Below are 27776 nucleotides of genomic sequence, written 5' to 3'. Positions count from 1 at the left end.
TGTGAACGCTTGTCTCAGTCATTCAGCCCTGAAATTGGTGTGAGTTGCCACCCATAACCCTCCCCCCCCCCCCCCCCCCCAATCCACTCCCAGGGAGCCCACAGACAATCAAGGCTTCCATTAATAAGCCTGCAACTCATCAGCTCGCTCATAATAGCATGGTCACTCCAGAGACGGCCCTCCAACGCTGCCATAGAGACTGTGTGAGAGTGACAGACCGAGAGAGAGAGAGAGAGAGGGGAAAGAAAGAGCGACAGAAGGGGGGAAATGCCTCTATGTATGTCTTGGCTAAGCCTCTTTCAAGTGATCCACCGCCCTCAGCAGCGCTCCACTCTTTGAATGTGGGATGAAATTCATGAGGGAACTTGATGTCTCCCTCTGTGCTGCTGGAGAGATGTTCTGATTGGAGAGCGCGCATTTCAGCTACATTTCAGGTAGTGGACCAACCAACATTGCCATTCTGCTCGCATGGCCAAAAAGGCCTTATGAAGCTCATAATTGAGTTGAAGATGTATTTATATTATATTTAGTATAAAAGTGATACTCCGTCTCATTGGAGTGCATAATGTCTTTTTGCCAACAATCATTTACTTCAAAGTCTGACCGAATGGGAAACACTGTTTTTGCAAACATTTATTCTGTTGAAGTCCAACCTTATGAATCCCTTTCCATTCGGAAGGAATCCACACACTCGGGTGGGTGGACAGGAGAGATTGCTTGAGGGCAACACAGAGGTTAACGAATATCAGAGCAACATATTCATCCTGGTAGCTGAGACGGGGAGAGATAACCGCCGTATATGCGGTTTATTTCGGCTGCAGAGGCCCAGAGGAAAGGGGAGGCCCACACAACGCCACTCAAGTGCTGAGTTTATTCTCATCACGCCCTCACGTTGGTGGGATATGGGCTCATGTTTGTCTCATGCGCACACGAATGAGATGATGGAGGAGCCACAGATCTTAATTCGACTGTTCGCACACATGGAAACCCAGTTTTACCTCTCACACAGCTTCCTAAATAGGTACGGGTTTTCATCAACACTAAACACCTGCATTGGAGCGTGACAAGAAGAGGTAGGGGGGGGGGGGGGGGGGGTACACACACTGTCGTGACTCATGCATTGCAATTGCCTCACAACAACCCCACCAACACAGCCTGACAGCGAGCCCAAATAACCAATTAAGAGCCGAGGAGAGGAGTCGGTGGAGGCGGGAGAAAAGCCCGGCAGCGCCAGGAAAGACGAGTGGATCCGACAGCGCTGCTGCGACTTCCCATTCAGGTTCTCTCTCTGACGGCTGACAGCTCTGGATTTTGTTTCCATCTCTTCTCGCCATGTATGCCCTTGAGTAACTTTCGAAAAAAGAGGTCTTTGTCAACCTTTTGCAGGTGAAGAATAAATACAATAAAATGAAGTGAGAGGCCGGTGAGTCGATTAGTCTCCGTCTACTCGGTTTGCTTCTGATGGTGTGCAGCAGTCAGAAGTGATTTCCAGTGAACAGACGCACATATACATGATGTCCACTTGCTGCCTTGATGTCAAAGCAAAAGGGTTTCATCACATCCCTTCATATCAAGTATATATATATATATATATATATATATATATATATCCTATATCATTCTTTATTTCTAAAAATCCACTCAGTTTCATTCCAAACTGGTCAAAGAACTGACCATGAGATAGAAGCTTAATCTATACTGCCGTCACCTCATAATGAAAAGAAACCGCATCTATATCAATTTTAATCCACTCACTTTCAGGAGCAGTGATACTTAAAAGCACAGTTGAGTACTGACTACTTTCTGTCATCCCTTCAAAAGCGTGACAGTATTGTTAACCCCTCGCTCTCCCGATCCTATGCTCACCGTGAAGAGCAGTCTGTAGAGCAGCCTCCACGCTGCTGTGGCCTGCCGCTGGGTTCTCCGGGCCAGCGAGCAGCCCTTCCTACGCAGCCTGCCTCCCCTGGATGCTGGCATGACGGCCCCCCAGAGGTGGTGTGCGGTTAGAAAACGTGACCGAACCGGAGAAAATATCCGTGACAGACCTCAATAGTTGGCTTGATTCTCCTTGGATATCTTTATCTCCGTCCACCTCTGATTGGTCAATCCCCCCCTCTTCAAACTTCTCTCCTCCTCCTATCCTGCTCTCTAATTAAGTGTCCACTGCTGCCTGCCTCCCCGCTAGGCCCGGGTCAGAAGCCTCAGCATTGAGTACACCTATCCCTCTGAGACGGCGTGGGCTTTGATGGGGATCGAGCCATTGATCCTGCGCCTGTCAGCGTTCTGTCAGCGTAAGCAGAGAAAAAGTGCTCGCTGCCAGCTTGTTTTGCATATCAATCACTAGCGGACCGTCTGGCCACTTGGCTTGTGCAAATAGAGGGTAATTCTTCCCCTGGCAACTGTGTCCTCTCTCACTGTCTCTCTCTTTTCATCGGCGCTGGTCTTCCGACATCGCTACTTTCACATCCTGCGTCCCTCTGTCCATTTGCCTCCAGATACCCATTCCTCTTTCCCTTTCCTCTGGTTCTTCCCCTCCAATGCGACCTCGGTGTAACTTCCAGAGAGCTGAATGGAGAGGCCCGGGGGCTGTATCAGAGCCCAGCCTCTCAATAGCATCAGTACAATGCAGACTGTTCTGGCTTGTTACCTCCACACACAGAGGAATGGCTGACTCAAAAATGTGAGGCTCTGACCCAGTGGGGGGTAACGGGGCAGGAATGTTAACTATGGCCTCATACTAGAATAAAACGTGACATGCATTGAACATCGCAGAGGGTACTTTCTTACGTACTCAACTTCTTTTCCAAACTGGCTTTACGATGCCCACATTTTAAGACTACGGTATGGTATCCTGTAAGAAGACAATGCAGTGTCAAGGTTTCTTTACTTAAATTCAGCAAGCTAACAGTCTGGATTCTTATCTATTTTTAAATATAAGGCATTTTATGCTTTCATTTTATGCATTTTATGCTTTCGGAGAGACACTGAAGTAAGAGGACAGGAAACGAGGGGTGAGGGAGAATGAGAGTGACCAGTTGCGGTTCGTGATTGGTGCCTTAATCCCCAGGGCGCCCCTCAGTGAGCATTTCTTGCTTTCAAACAAACAAAATACAATTTTACAATGTTTTGTCCAACCGCATTTAAAGGGAACTGTTTTTATGGCTAAATGGTAAATGGACTTGTTTGGCGCTTTTCTAGTCTTCTGACCACTCAAATGCAACAATGGTGCCCAGTTCCCAAGTGGTCCAAACGAAATAGGTCGTACGATGTTTTGTTCAATCACATCTAAAAGGCACACATATAAAACCGTTTTTATAGGTAAATGGTGACGGTAAATAGACTTGTACTTGTATCGTGCTTTTGTAGTCTTGCGACCGCTCAAAGCGCTTTATCGCTATATGTCATCTTTCACCCAGTCACACACTGATGGCACCATGCAAGGTGTCACCTGCCCATCAGGACTCGACCAGCCTGCAGGAGCAATTCGGAGTCAAGTGTCTTGCCCAAGGATCAAACTGCCGACCCTCTGATGAAAGGACGACCCCGCTCTTCCACTGAGCCAAACATGCCGTCTTCATCGTCTCTGTTGTATATCGACGCGACGAATGGGCAACGGAGCACATTACAGACAGTCTCCTCTCAAAAGGCATTTCGGGTTTTGCACTTCTACAAAAGAGAAGTTCCAATCCCACCTAATTACAAGTCCACACAAAAGGCCAGTCAGCGTGTAAAGAGGGCACGACACTGTTCAACAACCCAACAAGCACTTAGTTTGAAGCATACCGAGGCATTTATGCTCATAATCCTCACTGTTGGCTGTAATCACGGACAAACACCACGCAGGCGTTTAGCCCCCCTTTATGGCACATGTAAACACTAAATATTATTCTCATCTCATTTGTGTCATATTCGTATACTTGTTTTGTCCAAATGTTGGGTGTAAACACTCGCACACAAAACACAGAGGGGCCCGGTGTCTGGTAGGCAGGCCAGTGATTCATGTGCCATGTTAGCGGGCTATAGTGACATGATGCCATCTTCTTTTCAAAGCTCAATAAAAGGAGACGCACGGTCATAAATCAAACAGAGCGGAGTGGAGGGGAAGATGATGAGGAGGGCTGGTCCCGTCGTGCTCCACTCAAGCCTATTTACGCCTTTTATTATTCATCCTAAACAAATATTATTCCACCGAGTCTCGGAGGACTTTGGGAGAAGACCGTATTTTAATAATGAAGCCAGCTTTAGATTAAAGCACCCATTCTAACCGAGTCCCCGAGGCCATTCAGACCCACTCCGCTGCATGACTGCCAGTACAAAGGCAAAGTAACTTGAGCACTATACGCTGTTCTTACTCCACAAAGACGCCTAAAACTGAGCGGAAGGTTAAGTGGAAATGCTTGTTGCCAACGTTAAACATGGCGCGATGACAAACAAGTCTGGCGATCCCTGTGCTGCCCCCATTTCCCTTTCTGACCTGGAAAAAGATCAATCTGGGTGATTCAGAAGCAACCGAAGCACCCTGAACTATTCACACCATACAACTGCCAAAGATGACATGATGCTAACAGATAATAGACCCGCAAGGCACACGAGGCGACAGTTTGAGAGCGAATACATGAACACAGACTTTAACTGCTAGTCAGACCAATACAATTAATTCCATTACAGCCATTACTGCAGAGATAAAACCATGGACAGCAATAAAGGCAGAGCAAAAGGTAACGCCATGACCTTTTGAATTATACCCCCAACTGCGTACACTACAAATCTTACACGTGAACAGTTGAATTAAAGATCACCAGGATAGGGCTGAGTCGAGGGGGGACAAACCGGTAGGAAACATAACTAGACACATGACCCCTTTGTCACAATTACAAAACTAACTTTCTAATGTCTAGCAGGCCGTGTTTGCCATGTTCAGCATCATAGTTAAGTCTGTTAGGGTGCTAACATTTGCTATTGGGCACGAAACACAAAATCCAGCTGGGGTTGATGGGAATGTCATTCGTTTAGCAGAGACCAGGGTAATGGACAAATTAACATTAAGACCCGGTGATGGCGCAGGAGGAATATTCAGGTAACATCAAAGTGATTATGGATTCAGCCTCTGGGCACAGTGTGTATCTGTACCAAGCATCGTGGCAATTCATGGAGATTTTTTCGGTCTAGATCGACCGACCAAGCATCACTGCCATCCCAAGAGCCAAACCACGAGCATGGATGAAAATGCATTAAATTCACATCGATTGCGCGTGCTACTGTAAATGCATACTGTAATTTATAAGCTCTTTAAAAATTAAAGCTGAAATGCTAATTAAAAGCAAATTAATTCTCCGAAATGTAAAACTACTCCAGAGTCTCATCGGTTTGAGATATTTTTGGCAAATACACAAAGCAGGTTGTGGGAGTTGTGTGTGAAAGTTTGCAGCTCAAGTGTGAAGACTGCGTAGTATCAGCTGCCTCAGTTAAAACCTCCCACGAAGCAAGAAGCACATCAGCCGACAGTTACCGCTCGTTTGTCCCCTTTGACGTCTCTCTCGCAGGACAGGCAGGCAGCCATGTCCCGACCCAGGCAGGCCATCTCGTCTTTGAGGAGCCTTCCAAAACTGATCAGCACAGAGCCTAGGAACAGGTCCTTCTCCTCGGCCTCGCAGCCGGACGGCCAGAACCAGCACATGGCCAGGAGGGAGCACAGGGCCTGGACAGGCGACTGGTCCCGCATAAAGAGCTCGATTAAGGTGGTGAGGTCGAGGCACGGCCGAGGGTCTTCATCGCTCACCGCTGGTATGGCAACTGCCACGGCTGTGCCGGGCACCCCCGGTGCGGTCATTTCAGCCGGATCTGGGTCATATTGGATCTGGGTCCTTATTGGTCCCTCTTCTTTAGTTTTTTTTACCTCCAGCTCTGTCTTTCCAACTTGTTTACTGTGGAGTGGACTGACGAGAGCGGGCTAGCATTAAGTGCGCTGACAGCTATAAGCCCAGATTATTAGCCTGCTCACGGCCAGATGGCATCTGATGGGCTTAGTCACAACGCACACACACATCTCCCTAATATACCCCTCAAACTCCCATCCCACAGACAGACATGTACACTGGTCGGGTAAGGTAGATACATTTGGGAAGGGGATGTAATTTGGGAAGGGGTTGTAGCTCCAAGGAAGTCGGGATCATGCTTGAAGAAGATGATATAACCTAATATCCATAGGCATCGACCATATTCTTTTGAAGTCTAGGATAAGAGAGGAGAATCAAAAACGGAATAATTCAACTTTCTGTTCGTCACACATTTTTTAAAGTGTTAAAACACCTCTCAGACGCCTCTCGCCCACAAGTGAAAGAGGTGAAAAAGGATGCTTGAGACCAGAAAGAAAGAGGAGGTAATAGAAACAGCCTAGATGTTGCAGTCTACTAATGCCTTCCTCTAGTTCAGAGAAGAAGCATAATACCGTAACAGCACTACTTGAATCAGGCGAATCAAGCCTCTCTTAGTGACAGCCAGACGGGGAATGGCTCCAGGACAGCTCTCTTCATAAGTCCATTTAAATGCTCTTACTGAAACATTCAGTCTGGACAGAAGCAAAGAGGCTTAATACGTCTGTGCACTGGTTAACCTTCGGGTAAACACAAGGCGTGACTGGCTACTTCACAATGTGGAAAAGGTGTCTCTGCAATTTATAAAATAAAAGAATATCTGGCTTTCACAACATAATGGAATTTTACATTAAAGTAACACGGCAGTAGTGATGATATACACTGACATACGTAAATATTTAAACCGTCCAAAACCCAAACTCTTCACTATCGTGTAAGACGAAGAAAAACAGAAAATATTCACATTTCAGAAGCTGGAACCACTGATATTTGGGCATTTTTGCGATAATTACGATAATTCAATTATCAAATAAAATGTTCCATTCATCAACCGACAAATCATTTTAGTGTCACGGGCCTTGAACTCATCCTGGTACGTTTCTCTGTTTGTGTGCATGGATGTGTGGACTGGTGCCATGTGGTGAAACCAGACCGTGCCAGATGACTCCCCATGTCCTTCCATCTGTCTACCGGGATCGCCCCGGTGTGCTCGGGATCAGTGTGATGTGACGATGACCTTCCAGGCAACAAATCCCCATCAAGCCTCTGTTAAAGCCTTTCAGTTGCTAAACTCGTTGAGATTAAGTGAAGCACAAACAAAATGGATGCAGCTATTCTGATTTTGCCTCGATGCATCCTTATGCCTGCGTAACGTCACTGCACCAGCATGTTAAATCAATTCAATTTGAGGGACCTCGTGGGAGTTTTCCGGGACCAATTTCAGTTGACGTCCGCAATCGATTAAGCTCATTGCTTGCTGTGGCGCTCTTTAGCTAAACGTATCTTTAAGTAGCTCACAGCCACAGGAATCACAATCAGTACCTCGATCAATTGGAAAACAACTTTGAAGAATGTGGCTAGTAAGCCAAACACACGGAGCGCCAGTGTGTAATAACCGCAAATTGGAATGCAACGGAGCAATTAATCAAAAGGTAGTCTGTGTGGTGTGAAGGCAGATTACAAGGTGTGAGAAGAGGCTTGAAATGAGTCCTTCCTTTCCATCCGTCTTTACTGACTTTCAGAAGGGCGTGTGCCTATGTGCTGATACATGGCTGATTTTCTACCAATGCGACTCTGATTTCTTTCTCCCCGCCCCAGAGAGCAAACTGATGGCCGCGCCACAATTCAATTCTGCTCTTTGTAACAGAAAAAATCTGATTTACCAGCAATATCTCACCCTGGTTATTTTTTTGTATCGCCTTCACAGTGGCTGACTCTCCCTGGTGGAGGCAGAGAGCTTTTCCTCCTTTTGTGCCTCAAATAAGCACATATATGCAGTGACATAAGCACACACATTCATAAACCTATCTCCCTCCCTCACACACACACACACACACACACACACACCTATCTCCCATTCATTCCTCAGTAAAGGACAAACGGCGGGGATCCGAGCAGCAGCAGCAGTGGTGCAGTGCAGATCCCAGCGCAGTGGGACTGACTCATGTCGCCGGGCAAACAAAAAGAGAGGAATGGAGCCACAGTAGAGAGAGGCGCAGAGGGCCAGTTCATCTCCCTAATCCACCTCCTGGCTGACCTGGAGTCAAACACTGCTCGGCATCTTCCGACACAGGCAATTAGAATAAAGCAGCGACGGCAGCTGAAGCAATTAGAGATTGTTTCTGGGTATTTGGCCTGGATTTACTAGCCATGAATCATTGATGAAATAAACATGACAACATGACTGCCGATTCCCCTTTTCATTTAGGCCACGTTACATAACGAGCAGGTCAGTAAAAGTGTGCCAAACATGCACTCAACGGTGTTGACGGCAACCACGTAGCTTAAAAAGGACACAAAATATTAGCCGAGTGATGCCAGAGAAGGGGGATGAACGCACATCTGCTCTCAAGCTTCCAGCCATGTCTACATCATTAACACGTGGCTCTTTGTGATGACCACACACACTCATTACTGCTCTCGATAAACACCGGCACACACACACTCTCTCGTATTGCATTACCGCAGCGCTGAGGCGTAATTCCCGACGGGACAGGCTCATGCTCGGTTTAATGACTTCAATAAAGTTGGTTTGCATATCAAAAACCTGACCGGATATTCAACAACAGACAGGACAGAAATAGGCACGCAATCTGCCATAAATCATTAGGGACAACCATTTGGCATATTCATACAGGAGATACTTCTCTAAATATGATACAAGAGTTGCATTGATTGTCGGGCACTTATGTTGTGTTTAAGAGCAAAGCCAGGACCATGAAGGCAGACACACGCACCAGGAATTCGTCACAAGAAAGAAGAAGATGTATGACCTTCTGAAATATATTCACTAAATAAACTGTTGTTGCTTTCAAACATAATAAAAAAGATAGATATGCATGTTTGAGTGAATCTCACAAATGCATTCAAGATTGAGCTTTGCCCGCAGGTATACACTCTGCAATGTGTGTGTGTGTGTGTGTGTGTGTGTGTGCAGGAAGCAGTGGGCACAGCCCCGTCTCTCAGTCTGCATCCTATCTGCATGCCAGTAATAAGCTGTGTTGATACCGGTGGCTATGATTGCGTATCCTAATTATGGTAATGCTAAGAATTGGTGCCAGTCTGGTTTCTGACAACCCCACAGCTGCCACTGTGAGTGGGCACACACACGACAATGTGCACACTTTTATTCACACAAACAAACATGGAAGGGGGGGGGGGGAAGAGAGCGGAGAGAGAGAGAGAGAGAGAGAGAGAGAGAGGCCATACGTGGAATATCTACGAGACAATGGAAATACTTTTTTAGTTGTCAGATGCACTCGAGCCTCTCCTACCTTGCTGTGCTGAACAGGCCTGTGTGCGCAGTGGGAGTGACCGTTCTCCAATCCTACACCCGGGGACTCAGTACCATCAGTTGCACTGCACACATCTGGAGAGAGAGCGAGAGAGGACGAGAGAGGACGAGAGAGGACACTTTTAACATACGGTTTAGCTCCACTCTGCGTGTGCGACAGTGTTTTATGCTCGTACCACCATCATCACTGCATCTGCACTACGGTGGTTTCTGCTGAAGCACATCCTTCTACTGACCACATTACACAAACAATGCTGGCTAGTTAAAGTCTGAAACCATCGCGGGCGCCTGCCAGTCGCGCAGACCTTAAAATATGTCTCCTTTCTAAAAATGGCTATGGCATCCAGTCGTCCCAGAAAAACTTGGCAATCAGAATTAAAGACCATGTTATCTCTCTCCTTGTTTGACTAAAACAAAACAAAAAAAAGTATATTTGCCCATAAACTGTCCTGACGGGGACATTATCAGATAAACTCAGAGTTTTGGGAACATTTTCCCAATTTTGACGACTTCTTTCTGAGGACAAACTCTCGAGCAGTTGGCACATGAAGACATTATTCTTGATTGTAGCCCGGGAGGCGGGCCAATGTGACAGCAGGTAACAAAAGAAAAAGTCTGGACCCCCTGTGGAGATGAACTTCTCCTTTTTGAGATGCCAATCAGCGTCAACCAAATGTCTGACTGAGGAGAGTCACAAAAGACATCAGAGTTTGGTGCTCTTTGTCTTTTTTCAGTTTCCTTCAAGGAATGCCATCATGAGATAATTTGTGTAATTTGTGTCAGACAAGTGTTAATTCCCCACCGTCGCCTTCTACCTCCCTGCCTCTCCATCAGCCTGCCTGAAATCACACGCCCTCTAGAGACCGAGACGTAAACCGCAGGCCCTTTGATCGCACCACTCTCTGTAATGAGGCCTTCAAGTCATTAATCCCTCTGTGTTCAATTACGGCTGTAGTGGAGGGAACACTAATGAATTGCAATCATTAAGCTGAGGCTTGATACTTTCTCTGAAACTGACTTTGTTTTTTTCATGCCAAACAATGAAAAAAAGTCTACAAAAAGGCATTGAATGTACTACACGTTTTGAAGAGACAGTAAAGTCGGTAGTAAAGTTTAGGTACATTTTGTTACATTTAAAAAGAGTTGTTAAAGGGTAATTTAGTGGGGTGCATGTCATGAACCCGCAAAAGCACAAGGGTCGAGCAGACACTGACTGAACTACTGACAATTTTCTTCGGCTGGGTTTCCCGTGCCTGTTAGAGTGAAGCTTGAACAAACAAAATGTATCCCTACCAGCTGGGCATCAGCTGTCTTTGTCCGGCGACACGGATGAGCTTACTGCTCGGTCCCGACACCTCAGATCCACAGTGAGATTAAACCAAGCTGACAGGATGCTACACATTCACAGCAACAATGAGCCGTCTGCGGTCAGAAGCCCCTTCTGGTCTTTCCTCTCCCCCTAGAGTCGCAGAACTGCGAGACATCACCTGGAGATGTTTCTACTGCTTTTATTCTTTAGATTTTTGACAGTGAAGAGAGAACTAGTCGCTTTTGAGGAAGTACAGAATAAAACAAGATCTTAATAAGAGTAGTGGAAGCGTAGTGCGCTGTATGCTGTTTTGTGGTTTAGGACACAAATGTTGCTCAGCAAATATACTATTAATGTGAGCACCTGACCAGCGAGTCCCTTTTAGGCTTGGATAAATACCACATCACAAAGACTAACCTAACTGGATCAAATAATTTGAAAACTTTGAAAAAAGATGCAAGACGTGCAACATAAAGCGGAACGAAACAGAAAAGTGCATGGGTAGACAGGGTGTTCACTTTGAGCCGTGGCAAATCCAGGCGGTTCACATGAAGAATGACACAGCTCGCTCGAGAAAACTGCAAAATTGATGCCTTCATAAAGTATGTACACAGAACTGAGAAAGGGCTGAATCAATGGGTGTGGCAAGCACTTCACAGCCGCTACAATTTCTCTCTCTCTCTTTGTGTGTCTCTGTCTCGTCATCTGTCTGACAAACTAAAGGGCACCACGATCAACTTCACTTTCAATTGTGCTGTTTAAGTGTTCCCATTCAGTGAAATCAATAGCCTCTTAGTACAAATACATCCCCACTAATGGCTAGATGGACATGCTTTCAGCTGGTTCAAGGATGTGTGTGGTTATAAGCACCCGAGGAGGACTTTGCGCGGTGGTGCTTGCTGCGGACCTCCTGGTTGTGTTTGAGGGGAAGGGCCTGGTGGTTGGAGGTCACTGTTGGCGGCAGGGGTCCGTCCCGCCGCAGGTTGAGGTGCAGGGTTTGTTCAGCAAACAGCGTCTGGATCACAGCCAGGTCGAGGCCCGACACACACCTGCCGTTCAGCACCAGGATCTCGTCACCTGGACGCAGGCCTGGCAACACAGTCGAGTACGTTTAAAAAAAAAAGGTGGATCACACGCGTGATACCGTTGTTGTTGGTTTCAGCATTATTTGTGTCATTCTTAAGCAAGCAGGCACCTTGGTTGAACGCCAGGTCATCGGGTAGCACTTCGCTGACAAAAATCCTGCTGTTTTTCTGGCTGTCAATGTGTCCCGTTACTGCAAAACCTGGTCGGAGGAAGAGAGACAAAGATGGAGACAAACAAAGAGAGTTAGAGAGACAGAAAGACAACATAAAGGATCGTGAGGTGGACATAAAATACAGACACTAGAACCAAATCAGTCTCACCAAAGTCTCCGGTGTCACTCGGCCTTCTCATGTGCAGAGTAAACGCATTAACTGGGACCACCTCCAACTGCTCATTGACCTGCAGGGTGACATCAATACACATTCAACAAAGAGCCGCTGATGAAGAGCACTGTGTATCTACGTGGGATTTGCGCATGTTTGCCCTCCTCACCACATCGCGGAGGAGCTCACCCGGAGCCAGGTATCGAACCTCCACACCTTGACCCGCTCGTCTGAGGAGTCGGAGGCAGTGCAGGCCTGCGTCCAGCTGTTTCACCTGTTTACACAAGAGTCCCTCATGATCAGTGGCCTGCATGAAAAAAAAGCTTCGCCCAGCGGAATATGGTGTTCGTCCATCTATGTGCAGTGAGTCTTACGGGACTGTGTGGAATCAGACACTGGATGAATAGGTGTGTTATTTCAAGCTCATGGGAACATAATGTAACCAGATCTGCTTCTACAGATGCTCAAACAAAGACATCGCTGAAAATTAAACTGAAATTAACTTTAAACACAGGTGCAACTAAACCCCACGTTACAGGAAAATACACATTCGTAACACTTAAGTGTGGATGGCAGGATTGTATAAAAAAAACAACAACTAGACAGCTCAATCAAAATGACATCACAGCTTTTTTTTTTGGGCAACAATTGTTCTCTTATTGTGGTGATGTGTCATCATTTCTCTGCAACTAGCCGCCAACCCAACCTTGCAGGCTGCAGCGAGAAGGTCGGCGGCTGTCTGGTCTCTTCTGACAGGAACTTGGACCGTCAGGCCGTCTGGCATGTAGACACACGTCAGCACATCCGTGGCACCGCCGACGCTGTCCCACACACCGCCCTCAGGGGGCGACATGGAGTAGATACTGGTCAGCATGTCCAGCCTCTGTGGGAGAGGGTGAGGAAGGGAGGGTAGAGAGAGATAGAAGAAAGAGGGGGGGAGGGGAGAGTAAATAGAAACAGAGGGAGGGAGGGAGCGGGTGAGAGCGGAAGGTAGACTTTGAGTAACAGCACTCAAATCAATACAGCTCCATTCGTCTAAATGCTTGGCTGTGGTTCAAGCAGCAGAGCAAAGATGTCACACAATTAGCCTTTCAGGAATTCATTTGACAACATGGACGGCAGTTGATCCACATAATAGTCATCGTAACGGCCCGTGTACACAAGCGGATTGGAAAGGGTCGACTGGCAGGTCTACACGTCCGCACGTTTATTTGGGTTAAAAAGCCACAAGAGTAATTCTGACTTCAGTGATGTATTCAGGACAATTTATTTCGAAATGAGTCGAACGTTCAGATCCGCCATTTGAAGGTAATTGCTTGTTGGTGGCATTAACGGTGAGGTTGGAGCCGGGTATTACGGTGTGTGTGTGTGTGTGGGGGGATGGGGGTCGGCCCACCACGCGGCCTCGCAGGAAGCCATTTGGGGGTTTTTGGTTGCGACTCCGTGTCTCTGGAGGGAAAAGCGGCGCTGCTGCATTGAGGGGCTGCGGGAGACGCCACAGTGCAGCCGAACACCGCAATTATCAAAGCCCCAGATCCAGAGGAAAGGCTCCATCGCACCAAATGTACTGAAAGTCACGGGTTGAAGAAGCCAGCGATTCAGCACTTCTGACAAAGACAATACGAGCTCTCGGTTAAACTGGGACACGAGAGAGAGAAATAATTGCATGAGTGATTTGGGTCTGGGCGCATAGTGATGTTTTAGAGGCATTATGGGAGCGGTGAAAGCTCTCACACATGCACATCAGACAGAGAGCCTCAGACACACAGTCTGAGGATGTCTGTCTGATGTGCATCTGTTTCAGAAGCTGGCAGCGTTGCAGTTGATGCATCACCTCAAGAGAAAAAATACCCGGCCAGACAAAAAGCCGAAAGGGAAAAGCTAAGGCCTCTGATTCAGAGCATCACACACACACACACACACACACACAGACGCACACAGTTCTCCGTGTAGCTCACATAACCACAGGCACACAAACATTTTCTTAATTTGTCATTTAAATGTCGTTGACTAGTCTACTTCAGGAATCAAAATAAAGGTCACCAATGTTCTCGCCAACATGTTCCCCTAACCTGTTGGGATGGCGGAACACAAGGTGCCACTTCTACACGCTGTGTGAGTGTTCGGGACGTGAGGTCACAAAGGATGAGAAAACAAGCCGTCATGGCAACTGGTTGCATAACCGCCTTGTTTTGCGTCCCAGCGACATGGCGTGATGGGAAAACTAAGATTTTGTTGCCTATGCTGACCTGACGGGCGGCTGACTAACACTGTACACTCATTCATGGTCGGAGAGGGTTGTAACGGACCGTCCGTTGCCAGGTCAACGTTCCATGAACGACTGCCAAGAGCACGGTTAAGGGCACGCGCTGGACTTCAACAAGTGCTCTGTGTGGTGAGCGCGTCCACTGTATTTATGTTTGCATTCAGCCAAATAATGAAATACTTCAGTCTTTCCTCTCAAGCGTGGATTTATTTCAAAGCAAGTCGTCCTCCGCCCTGCAGCTTCTAAAGACGGAAACGTGGAGTAACAGGCGGTTTTTAGTGGCCGCGACGCAAATACACCCTTTCCATTCCACTTAGCAACTGGAGAACACAAATATTACAGGACGGCCTCAAATAGATAGCGTGACCGTGAGGAAGAAACAGGGCGAGTAGTTGAAAACGACTTCAGCCCATTTCCCTCCATGACATCTATTAGAAGGCGATTACTACGGTATTCATTTCCTCGAAGCTACAACAAAGGTTCCTCTTTCCAGCGCTGTGACAAGCTGTTACACACACACAGACAATAATAACCATCCATACTGGCTAGTGCCTGTTCCTTAAATAAAAGCAAGAGGTGTGTAGTCGTGGGTAGTGGCGTGTGGTGAGAGGCGGTGACACAGAAAGAGGTCGTGGACAAGAGCAGTTTCGATCGAGATCACCAGCCAATAAACCTGAATCTTATCCCCTAAACATATTTCCATGACCCTGCTCAACTCAAGTGCGCATTTTAATTATGTGAATAGCTCAAAGCGATAGTGAGAATGCAACATTAAGTCAGAAGGTTTTTTTCCGGGTTTTTTCTAGCTGTAGAACAAATATTCACTCACTCGACTGCTGACAGAAGGAGTGGGTGGATGGAGGACTGGAAGAGCAAATGCCAGTCATTGTTCACTCTGTTTGAACCTCTAAGGTGGCCAAGACGGCCTCCGGTTTACCGACAAGCTTCCATAAAGATGTTTATCTCTCTCGGCTTTGTGCAGTCTGACAGCTAGACGGTGTCAGCAGAACGCTCAGCCTGTTGAAATAGCTGGTTGCTTAAAATCGTGTAGAAAGGACAGCAAACTCTCCCGAACGGTCGCACCACACACACACACACACACACACACACGCTATACGAAAGAGCGCATAAGCCGCGCAGCTACAGCGAAGCTCGGGCGAGCGCATTAAAGACGTACCCTTCACTTGACTTCACTTCAAAGGATTAGCAGAAGATGATTGCTTATTAGAGTAATTCCGGGGATTTGAGACAACAGGAGCTGAGATGATGTATGTGTCGACAGAAATCAATACAGCCGTCCTCCCCCCCGCTCACCTTTTCCACCCTGATGGGTCTTAATCCCCTTAAATCAAACAGATTCTACTGACGAGCTGTGTTCCACATCCAAATCTAGGAAAGAGCAAAACACCGCATATAAAGAAACATTAAAGCGTCGACTCAATGAAGGCCATTATTGTTTCCCAAAACCACTTCCTGAGTCCGTTTTTCAAGGCCCTAAATGGGGGCAGTGTTAACACTCGCCACATTCACCACAGACTCGCACTATGAATCATAGCATCCTGCGGAACAGAAATGCTCATAACACCCGTCCTGCTCTGTCTAAAAGCATCCATTATTCTCATCTGTCAACACCAGACTTCCATCTGCTCACCCAGGAAGGGTTGGAGAAGACTTTATTTGACGGGACCAACTGCGAAAGATATTTATTAAACATGTCATCTTACGGATACTTGTAAAGAAATTCACATTTTCTTGCCATTTTACCAAATCACAGGCTCGAGCTGCAGAATTGCTCCATTTGAATTCAAAAGGTATTTGATTTCTTGCTGAAGAGTCACTTCAGAGCATTCTCAACAGGTGGGCTGCAGCTCAGCTTTGATTAGCATACAGTCTGTAAACGGGGGGAAACAGCCAGCATGGCTCCGTCTGAAGGTGTAAAAGAATTTTTGATATTGGCGCAGTGACTTGCTTATTCAGCCTTGCCTTCATTGTGCTCGGCCAAGAAATAGTATGGTATCAGCAAAATAGTGAATTGTTGTTTAAACACACGGTAGTCTGTGTATGATTCAAACAGCCTTCATGCTAAGCTAACCTGCTGCTGGCTGTGGCTTCATATTCCCACAGACAGGCATGACAATGACATTGATCTTCTCGTCCAACTCTTGGCAAGACATCAGAAAATATATGCATATCCAACTATTCCTTGAAAAGGATCATTGTGATTTATTGCAACCCGAGTCTTATCTTTGAAATGTCGTCCGTCAGCCAAAGCTTGCAGTAATATTTCACACGTCCAATATCGAGGCATGCAACCACCCAATAACCAGGCTGCTCACATGGCCGGAACTCACGCTCTTCAATCCTTCAACACTTTTACCGTTAATCCATACACTCGCACTTTCAAGCGCTTCTGGTCAACACTTCAACTCAACACTCTCCATGAACCCAATTATGCCGTAAATCGGACGCCTGTCGACGCCGGAGTTTAACACGGTGTAAAAATCTCTCGTCAGATATGCCGTCCATTTCTCTTTCAGACACCTGCTGATCAACATGAAAAGAAGCTCTGCTTTGATCATGGACAAGTAAAACACAAGGGCAGACACACACTTTCTGATACACACACGCACACACACACACACACACACACACACACACACACACACACACACACACACACACACACACACACACACACACACACACACACACACACACACACACACACACACACACACACACACACACACACACACATCAAAGCCATGACAAACAGCCGAGGTCAAAGCAACAGCGGACACGCTTCTGCCATGACTACTCCACGCTGAAGCTGATAATTCAGCTCATAAAATGGCACCACAGGATGGCTGCGACAGATGGCCGTGGAATTTTTAAAAGACACATCAAAGATCCACAAGCCCTATCGGACAAAGTTACCGAACGCCGTGACTCACCTCGGTGCTCCTGGGAGGCGGGACGTAAGCTTGACCCCCAGCGTCGCTCTCAAAGACCTGAAACAAAGAGACAGACGGTTAGAAGTGCAGACAGAGGGGCACCACACTGATTGACTCATAAGCGATCCGAGTGCCCAGCAACACACACACACACACACACACACAGTGCTATTATGTTGTTAATTAAAAAGTACGTGTGGCGAGTGCGGCGCTATGATAAACGGGGGTCTGTAGCCTTTGAAGGTGCAATGGTGGAAATATGCCGTGAGGGTGTGTCGGTGTGTGTGTGTGTGGACACGGAGCTGTTTCTGCGTAGGAGAGATGAAAGAGCGAAACAGTCCGGTTACAGATGAGAAGAGGACAAGCCCCGCCCCCCACACACACACATATCCACCCCTCAGTGTAAAAATCTCTCCGTTCTTGATCCACTCTACCTTCCTCAACCTCTCCTCGTTCGAGCCTCTCCCCGGCTTGTGATTGTAAGGCGTGTTGTGTCAGGCTAAGCCCGGTGTTGGAGGTGACTCTGCAGCCTCAGAGGGCTTTAACAACTCTATAGCACAGCAGTGACACAGAGCCATCCGTTATGAGAGGGTGTAACTTCAGCCCTCGCTCAAACAGGCTGCAGTTGTTTGGGGGTTTTTCAGATACTTTGTCTTTGGGCAGGAGAGGCATGATAGGTGGCACAGCTGATGACAGGAACGGGGGAATTTACTGTAAAACGAACTTGAAGTTAAAGCTGGATCAGGATCAGGATGGCTTTTCTCCAGAAACGATCCCAAGAAGTTCCCTTTACAATCAGAAACTCGATAGCTCACCATCCAGTGCATTTATAAAAAGGCTGTAAACAGCACTGCCTCGCCGTAAACTGACTCGTTTTAGAAAGCTTAACAACCCTTCCACAAATCCTCGGACCTTTCTGGCCTACTTCCCACAGCCGTCCAGCTCCTTACTGTATACATAGCTCTCTTAAGACGGATGAGAGATGAGGAAACGAGAGGCAAGGAGATGGAGGGGGGGGGGGGGGCATGACTTTGGGGCAAGGTTGTTAAGCGCGGCGGTGCGGTGGTAAATGGGATTTAGGCTTACTCAACAACGATGAGTCAGTATGGAAACTGTGGGAGACGGCTGCCGGCTGACGCTCTTATGTTTATGCTCTGAGAAACGGGGGGTTTGAGAGAGGACGAGGCCGAAGGGAGAGAAAAAAAACCGAAAGACAAATGGTGAGACAAATTGGGGGCGAGAGTGAGATGAAACTCTACCTTTAGGATATTAAATAAGTAGGATAGAGTTAGAGGCAAAAAAGAAAAAGAGTTGCAGCTGGAGGAAGGAGGATCAATGGAGAGCGAAAGGGAGGAAAGCACCGAAAGAACATATCTCGAAAATCTCGGAGAAAGCGCCGTCTCAGAACCCGAGAAGGTAACAACAGATTAAGTGCATGGAGGAACATTTGGCTCCTCAGACGACCTCGCCGTCCAAATCTTTTTCCAGCAAACGCGTGTCTCGTCAGTACAGGAGAGAACAGCCAAGGAACATTACAAATGATCTTTGGCTCTTGTATGAAACAGAAAAGAAAAGAAAACAACAGATGTCCACAGAAACCCAGAAATGTGGAGATCAGTTGAAGCCCTCACCAGCCTTCGTATGTTCCTGATTATCCTCGATACGTGAAGAAAAGAAAATATCAGAAAAGCACTAAAACAAGCTTGTAAGAGAAGGTGGATCTGGGGAAAATAATTAAAAGGGAGGCTGTTTAATATTTAGCATCTTAACAACAACCATCTGCTGGTGTCTGCGGGGCTGAGGAGAAAGTGGAGAATGCCATCTACCACACATGGCTTTCAATAATTCATGCGCGTGCTGCAGCGCCACCTCTGCCTTCTGCACTGCGAAATGTAACGGCCTCATTAGGCACGGCCGGCTGGACTTCCCCGGGAAAATAATAACAGGCATATCTCATCGCTGACAGACGTGTGCAAATGCCCAAACATAAATATCACAGAGCAGGTGGTGGGACGGGTGAGCCAGATAAGAGCAAGTGAAACAGGACAGGGAACATTTCGTAAGCACTCAGAGGAGTCAGGGCTCACATACTGGAGTACATGATTAGCTCCAAAACAATAAGACACCATATTGACTTCACAGCAGAAAGAAAAATGATGGTAGGATGCCAAAACCACACTCCTCTCCCTTCCCATACTCTCAGCGAATGAACGGAGTTCTATAAAAGACGAGCAAATTAGTTTTTCCGTGTGGCGGTTCTAAAAATAGACCACCAAGAGTGCTGTGTTCTACAGGGACAAACCTTCAGGGTAAAGAGTGGCGGATTTTTGTATCAATAAATAATCAGCTTGCATGAGCCTAATTACTAACTGGAGAGGATTTAGACCCCCCTTAAACATAAACACAGGGGGGGGGGCATTCCTTTCCCAGGTGGAAGGGGGGGGCCTTTCACTTGGGAAAGGAATGCCCCCCCCCCCTGTGTTTATGTTGATGGGAGGTGTGCACTCGAGGGGGTGGGACATGAGCTTATGTGCTTCTAATTAATAAAATCTCCTTAGGGGGAGAACGTGCTGAGATTGATGCATGACTGTACCGATCTCTTGCTTTCTTTCATGTCAACGCAGGCAACGTACACGCAAGTAAGCTACAAGGAAACAGGCTTTCCGGCCGGTTCATCAAATATGCACGATGTGCACCGAGGGCGGAACTATCAAGACACAGTTTTCCTCAGCATGACCTCTTAAGAGACTGCGAGCAGTATACCCCAAAACATTGTGTGCATGCAATTTTTGCATGATCACGTCATTGTGTGTATGCGTGTGGGTAGTTCCCCCTGCTGAATATATGCAGTGGGTGATCCTGCATTACAAGTCTGGAAGTTTCCATCTGTTTTTTAAAATCTGATTTAAGTGAAATATAAATGACTATATTGGAGCAACCGCCACTTTAAATCGCTAACATTTTGGTACATATATTACATTTAATTAATGCTTGGATCTGCTTGTGCCTGTGTGTGTGTGTGTGTGTTCAGTGGTACCTGTGAAGCAGAGGGCCTCTTATCCCGGCCCCTCTTCGTCAGGTTGTCGAGGCCCTTGAGCGAGGAGAAAAGGCCTCTCTTGCGCCGTCTGTGAGTCAGGGACAAAGAGCGCCTTCTGAGTGTGGCCTCGTCTCTGGAACAGATCTGAACGGACACACAAACTATCAGAACTGCAAACATTTAGCTCAACAACACCAACAACAAAAAACAACTCTAATCAGACCATCTTAATTTGGTTAATTTTCCTCCAGCAATGCATGAAGGGAGTGTTTGTTGGATGCTTTTTTGTTTAAAATGATAATATTTTCAAGGGTACTGTAACAGATCCATAAGTATGTCAAATACCACCCAGTCAGGACACACACAGATTTCTTTATTAGACAGGCCCTTTCTCAGGGCCTGTCCTCAGTCTCCTCACCAGTGCATGGAAGGAGGAGACAGAGAAGATCCCCAGACGTCCCAGGGTGGTTTTGGTGGGTCGGCTGGCTATTGCCAGCAGGCTCTTTGGGTTAGGCAGTTCTCCACCCTGGAGACTGGCCAGGTAGCAGCGCATCCTAAACAGATCCATGTTAAACCTCTCCAAGTTCTGCTCCCACTGCTGGATCTGAAGGAAAAGTAAGATTATAACTTTACAGGTGTGACAGAGGTTCTGAAAATACAAATTTCCGGACCGATTTGTGGGATAGCTGAGAAAATGAGAGTGGAGGGGAGGGGAGGCAGGAAAGGGAGAGCCAAGGAGGGAGATCCAGGGTCAGTCGAGGGCTTTCCATCGAGCTGCAATTGCTTGCAGATGCTGGCGGAGGGTGAGGGCACAAATTGTGTGGGGGTTTAATACTGAGGGGGGGACTGCATATCTAGCGGAAGAGTCAGAGTGTGTGCAGTAAATCCTAATGCCCGTTTTTATGCAAGGCTAGAGAGAGTGGGGATGTTGCACAGAACACCCGTTAAACCTCCACCCCACCCCCCCCGCACACACACACAAACAGGACATACACACGGTTTACAGTTGCTCTCCCCCCTGTCCCCGTTTGCACTGTGTACGCTATGAGAAAGTGCTTATTTTGTTGGCTGGAGACTGGTTTTAATGAGAACACTCAAGTTAAACAACTCCCTGTAACCACTGACTTTAATAGGTCTCGTCTGCACTGAGAGTTCATTTACAATAATGCACCCTATGGCATTGTGCTATTAGGTCTCATTTACATTGATGGCATTCTTTAGACATAGGAGCATGAGGGTGGTGGTTTATGAACCTCTGACTTTTTTAAACATCTTAAAGAACAGAAATCACCATGGAACCATACTGGGCTATGTGCTGACCCATAACATCAGCTATGTACATAGCAGCGCAGGTGGCCTCGCTGAACAAGCCTCGAGTCAATGACAGTCGGTCATTATTCCCATTCCAGACGTGGACCATGAAGACAACTTCTAGGAATCCACATGCTTTGGGTAAAAAATGGCCTTGCATTTCGGCAGTTATTTAAATAAGTGGAAACATGATCAGACACTAGAGTACGGCATTAGTCCTTCGCAAAGCAAGAACAGCAAAGGACCCACATATCGACTCGTAAATCTGTAAAATCAGTATGGTCCAATTCTTAAACATATTAATTAGTACAAAGTTTCTGTCTTATGGGATATTGGTAGTCACAGATAGCATTAGCATTGGTTAGCAAGGAACCTTGAAGCCCTGTGAATTAATTCCACTGAGTGGTCTGAAGATGACTTCAGATGGGGAGGGAGGTACTACTGAGTAAATCAGTTGAGCTCCTTCCTCAACAGCAAAGACAAATGCTTCTGAATAACTCACGTCTCTATGTCTCTAACTAGCACGCAATATCCTGGTATGGCCCTGATTCACACCATCAGGATCTGTTTATCAACACTCAAATATCCAAGTCTTCATTTAGGGATGTTCCAAAAATAGTCCTGAGCATAAAATTTGATTTGATGATTCATGCCAGGGCTGCATCACTGATGACGGCCTATATGCAGTCTATTGCATCATGCAGTGAGACAATCAACCAAAGCAAAAAGCAAAGGCATGCTGGGGCCCATCTGGCCTGCGTGCACAACTTATTTACGTTCATTTCAGAGCCATTAAGCTCGGCAGACATAAGCCTTTCCTTTAAACAGATTCTCATCTTTTCTTATTTCCCCTCTTTAACATCTGGCCCTGGCTCGCTGTAAAAAGCCAGAATGCATAATAAGTCTTTCAATGCAACTTGATCGCAGTGTGTGTGTGTGTACGTGAGCATGAGTGTGTGTAAGGGGGCAAAGGCGGTCTTCAAAAGAGGTCTGCTGCCACTGATTTCAGCAGACATGGGTGGGGGTGGGGTACATCAAAGCAGTGCCTTGTTGGGGTTAGACAACCCCACTGAAACCGTAACTCTATCATCAGCTTCGGGGTGCCTGTATCAGAGCCCTGTCCCATACCCCTCTGACCCTATCATTGACTCCAGCCCCGTCTGTCTCTTTGTCTCCTCTGAGGTGGCATCCGGGCTAATTGGAAACAGATCACACAGTCGGTCTCGCAGGCAGGCAGTGACATCTCCATCTGGGACTATGGGGGTGAGCTGTTCAGCTTCTTTCTTGATTGTTCTTCATAATAACATGCTCATATTTCCACTCTGTGCACTTGAACTAGACACCAAATAACAGCCAATAACTATCCATTTTGTATAAGCAGTCAGTGCACACTGACATGAGCAGCTGACAAAAGGCAAACCCATGTGGCTACGCAGAGGCAAAGCGCAGAAGTAAGAGACACGTAAAGTCAATGACCACCTCGGTCACAGGTAACGGCTGGATTTCTACACATTCCACAACAAACACTAACTTCTCGTAAAAGTATTTGGATTCTTGCTGAGCTATAGATTATGGGCTTGTTATACCCGTCAGTAATCTGCTGTATGTAGGCTACAGCACAGTGCTAAGTGCTTTGGATTCTCCCCCAGGCTGCGAGGAGGAGGAGGATAATGCATGTTGAGAGCCCATTACCAGGAAACATCTGGAATCTCAATCTGATGCTCGGGGAGCGAGCTGCTCCCCTGGGCCCCTCGTGATGCGTTTGGGGACTGATGCATTTAGGCCACTTCATCCACCCACAGACGAAAATAAGCACGGGCTTGTCGCCGCAGTCACAAAATCCGTGAAATTAAGTCAGGCACATCATGCGGTTGCTACACGTATCCCATGGAATAACAACTCATAGATACAGTGTAAAATAGGATGGAGGCCTCCAATGTTCTCAGTGATGCATGTCTGAATTCCCACTAGTGTCTCATTATCTGTCTCATTGTCACCACCTCACCTGGTTCTCAATAGCCTTGCGGTTCTTGGGGTCGCTGACCACCGTCAGCTGCAGCTCGGCCATCTTCTTCATCTTCCCGTCCATGTCGATCTTTTGCAGAAGGCCACGGACCTGGCTCCGCAGCAAGCGCACCGTGTCCTCCTTCCCCTGGCGCTTGGCCAGCAGCGAGGCGCTGGCAGAATGAATGGCCGTCACCCAGTTCTCCAGGTCGGTCTGGTTGCTGGCCTGGAAGAGCAAGGAGGGACAGGGGAGTTCAATCTGATGAAGCCGCGAGACCAATATTCCCGTTACTATGCGCATTCACAAATGCCACGCCCGATGTGTTATTTAACCATACATCACAATAAGATCATTGGGTGGCAAGCTGGGCTTTGCTGGATCAACAACAAAAAAGAAGACGTGATTAACGGTGCCTCTATGAGAACGCACAGGTTGTGAACTGTTGCTGAAATCAAACCCACATTTTCCCTTTTAATAAGCCATTTCAAGATTATCACTCTGTAAGGCGATTCACGCGGAGGAGGCACGTCAGTTGAGAAATCAATTGAACCCCCTTCAGATTGAGAATGACTCATGCTCAACAGGCCATGTGAGTGGAAACAAATGTAGGAACCACAGGCTGTCTTCATGCTATCGAGCTCATTTTCTCTCTGCTTGCCTCTGGGGCCATGTCAGCTCCACACAGAACTATTTTATCAGATGTAGGTCTGGACACCGCGACACAGTGCAGTCTGGGAAGCTTGTAATGGAGGAGGCTACACGCAAAGAGCCGAGACAGGGCATGAATTTGGTCGCGATATGTAGGTCAGTAAGCACAACGGGCAAATGTGCTCTCAGACCCTTTGGCTGGGAGGTTTGTGCACTTTGCTTTCAAGTCCCTCCCGCGCTAAAATTCATCATTTCACATGCTACACTCCAGGGAAGGGAAGCTAAAAGGTGTATGTCTGGTATAAATTCAACTACAACCATGCACTGCAACTGTACACTCCAACAAAAACAAAAAAAAAGCTCCATATTTCTGTTTGTTCTCATTTAACTCTGCTGACTGTGTTTACTGTCATCTTGCCTCTATGTGTCAACCGGCGTGCTTCACCTGAAAGAGGTAGACGTCTCCATACGAGTTGCTGAGGCAGAAAACATTCTCCTTCTTGGGGTGCTCTGGAACGGCCTGGACGATACCGTCCTGGGCTAGGAGAGCGTAGCGAGGGGACAGCTCCTGCTCCAGAGAGCCTTTACCGTAGGTCTCGTAGAACAGCAATGTACATCCTGGAAACGATGGAGGAGAAAGGCAGACAGAGAGAGACAGACACAAACGTGCATGAGTAAGTGTTGCAGAAAACAAGTTCCTCTAGTCTGCAAGCGTTTGGGGTTTTTTTTTTTACAGCCGGCACGTAATGTTTTACAGACAAAATGTCCTCGGAAAAAAAACATCCAACAAGTGAAGGTCTGCAGGACCGGGCTACACAGAAAAGTTTTACATAATCCCAAAAGGCCACCTATGATAACAGGGTCCTTGCTCATTCCTTTCATATTGTTTTTACTTCCAAGAGGCGCTCTTCAGTTTACACTTAGCCGTTTTGGAAAAGCAGCATGCGCGGCCTGAATTTTATCCATTTGGCGAGAAGCAACAGCATAATTCCCTTGAAGCTTTTCAGGTGGGATGGAATCACAATCACTCACTGTCAAGTGTAATGCCATGGTCAAGGGCAGAAATGCTGTTAAGATTGGGAACAAAGAGGGACCCACCTGCTCCTAGAAACTGAATTGTGGTACCAAAACTATGATAATCTACTTACCTGTGAATTACATTAAAACCACATGACAGCACATTCTTTGACTCAATTTCAAGGAGCATAATTGTTTCCCCCTCACTGACACACCGCCTCCTCCCAGATTCACACTCACCTTTCAGGGTCACCCAGTACTGCTTCCACTTGCGGCGGGTCACCAGCTCCAGCTTCCTGTCCTTGTGCAGGGTGACGAGGGGTTTAAAGGAAAGCCAGCCGGCCCGTCTGACCACCCCCTGCTCCTTTTCAAACAGCAGATCCAGCTGCTCCAGGGAGCCCTCGGCCGACTCGCTGCTGCTCTCCCCCTCTTCGGTGCCCGTGGATGGGTCTCTCCTCTCGCCGCCGCCGCCGCCTCCCCCTCCTCCTCCCTTTCCAGTGCCAGTCTCAAGCTCCCTCATGAAGTTCTCATAGATATTCTGGCGGAGGGCGTCGCTGGTCGTTTGGTGAATGGCTCCAGATGATTGGGCCCTGGAGGCTCCTGGGAACCACAGGAGGCTAGAGACCTGAGACGGGGAGCTGGTGTCTGCAGTCAGGCCATCAACCCCGCTATCGAAGGCATCGCTCAGGTCCTTGTACCTGGACTCCTGAAGTTCAGAAAAGGAAAGAGGAGCATGAGATGCTGGAGGATGATGGGCACACCATGTTGGAGAGAGATGAGAGTTTCATGTCAACTAAACAAAACCCAAATCGGCTCATTGATTAGTCGCCATTAGAGGTGTTGGACTGGTTTTAAGATTTCCAAACTGATGCACAGATTTTTTGTTCCCACCTACATTTATGCAAAAGCATACTATGTTCACTCCCAGAGGTGCACACCTCTGAATACCAGCTTACATTGGAAAACCGTGCTTCTTTCAATTAGCCCCAAGGCGACGCAAAAGTGGAGGAGGAACTTTTGAAAAAAAAAGATTTAAAAAAAAACTACTCAAACTTACTTCAAAGTCTGCATTACAGTCTAACTCTATCGCTAGGGCTGAGAAAGTGGGACACATTTCCTGTGCTGGCACCTGGGAGGTTGGAACCCTCCAGGCTCAGACAATTTCACGTCATTTGAGGTCTGCTATGGCTTCCCAACTCCTCGAATAAACACTTGATGGAATTGCACTCTTTCAGGCCTAATGACAGCCTACCTACACATGACTAGATTGCAGCATTGATTCTGCCCCTGGCAACAGAGTGGAGTGCTTCTCAACATGCAGACACAGAGTATGCGCCGTCATACACATCGTCCATCTTTGTTTGTTCCTCTGCCTCACTCAGCTTCGTCCATGTCTTCTCCGTCCTTACTGATGCTATTCCTATTGTTGATACGTAGCAAACAATTAAAAGTTGCCAAAATAAATCAGCAACAAACTAAAAAATAGGATGGTACTTCAAGCCATCTATGGAAAATAACAGCAAGGTAATGCTTGATTGATTCCTACAGGTTCCTGTTTAGCTACAGGGCAGCAATGAACCCGTTGAACCCAGTGTTCAGTTGAGGACAGCCTTTGTTTAAACATTACATCCACCTGCCACCATATTTGTAAAGTACAGATGTAGGAAAATGTGTACTGAGCAGAGGGTGGGTCTTTTTCAGCTTTCCTTATTTTCCTTTTGTTGACACAGCCTGGATGTGTCCACCCTCTCCCAGTTCTCCTCCAGCTGTGTTTCATTACAAGCAGGTTCTTGGCCTTTGGCACCAGCGTGACCTTTAAACCCACAACAGAGCCCTGGAGTTCAGGTGGAGGGGTACCCGAGCTGGAGGAGCTGCTGATTGTGGTTGACTTTGCTGAAAGGAGGCACTGTGAACAGCTCTTGGGAGACATATGCCACAGAGGTTTGGCAGTGAACAAAATGGCCCCCAGAGAACCGAGGCAATTCATTAAGAACACCAATACGAAGCACCTGAGTGACTTTAACGGGAACTTGTTGCAGGCATCGTCAGTCACTAAGAAAAAGAACCCCAGGCGTCAATCACTGATTATTTTCTTAATTTTGTTGGTTGAATAATCCTTAATGAAACTGAGCCAAATTGTTACAATTTAACAGCAATACCTGATGTCGGCAATGGATTTTATTTTCTTCTAGTAGTCACACCTCATTTAGAGGTTTGGAAAAACAGCTGTGAATCGGCTTCATTTCTGCAAAGACTGAAGTAAATCTGTGGGTGCTAGTCTCTCTGAAAACAGTCAAGCGGCAGCACACAGCCATAGATTAGCATGATGTTATGGCAAGCAGGAGATTTAGAGGCAGACATAACCCATGTGAAGTGAAAGCTGTGTAACACTTAAAATGAATACTGTCAGTCTACAGCGTATTAGTCAGGGTG

General features: G+C 47.0%; 1 protein-coding gene across 3 annotated transcripts in view; it reads right to left on the bottom strand.

The window, feature by feature from the left end:
• The window catches only part of tiam2a (TIAM Rac1 associated GEF 2a), an 83322-nt gene that overhangs the window by 12188 nt on the left and 43358 nt on the right, over nt 1-27776 (bottom strand). For 2 of the 3 annotated variants that reach the window (XM_079286777.1, XM_079286776.1), the window contains exons 4-15: nt 25584-26049; nt 24772-24944; nt 23679-23903; nt 20781-20966; nt 20363-20506; nt 17326-17382; nt 12812-12988; nt 12275-12379; nt 12103-12181; nt 11892-11981; nt 11567-11785; nt 9368-9462 (exon numbers count right to left, since the gene is read on the bottom strand). In XM_079286777.1, coding sequence (XP_079142903.1) covers nt 9368-9462; nt 11567-11785; nt 11892-11981; nt 12103-12181; nt 12275-12379; nt 12812-12988; nt 17326-17382; nt 20363-20506; nt 20781-20966; nt 23679-23903; nt 24772-24944; nt 25584-26049 — 2016 coding nt within the window. The remainder of the gene's footprint in view (nt 1-9367; nt 9463-11566; nt 11786-11891; nt 11982-12102; nt 12182-12274; nt 12380-12811; nt 12989-17325; nt 17383-20362; nt 20507-20780; nt 20967-23678; nt 23904-24771; nt 24945-25583; nt 26050-27776) is intronic. The other variant, XM_079286778.1, reaches the window with a different exon arrangement.

The sequence above is a fragment of the Melanostigma gelatinosum genome, assembly GCF_949748355.1.
Source record: "Melanostigma gelatinosum genome assembly, chromosome: 16".
Taxonomy (NCBI): domain Eukaryota; kingdom Metazoa; phylum Chordata; class Actinopteri; order Perciformes; family Zoarcidae; genus Melanostigma; species Melanostigma gelatinosum.
The sequence above is the reverse complement of the archived record's forward strand: the minus strand, read 5'-3'. Positions and strand labels throughout refer to the sequence as shown.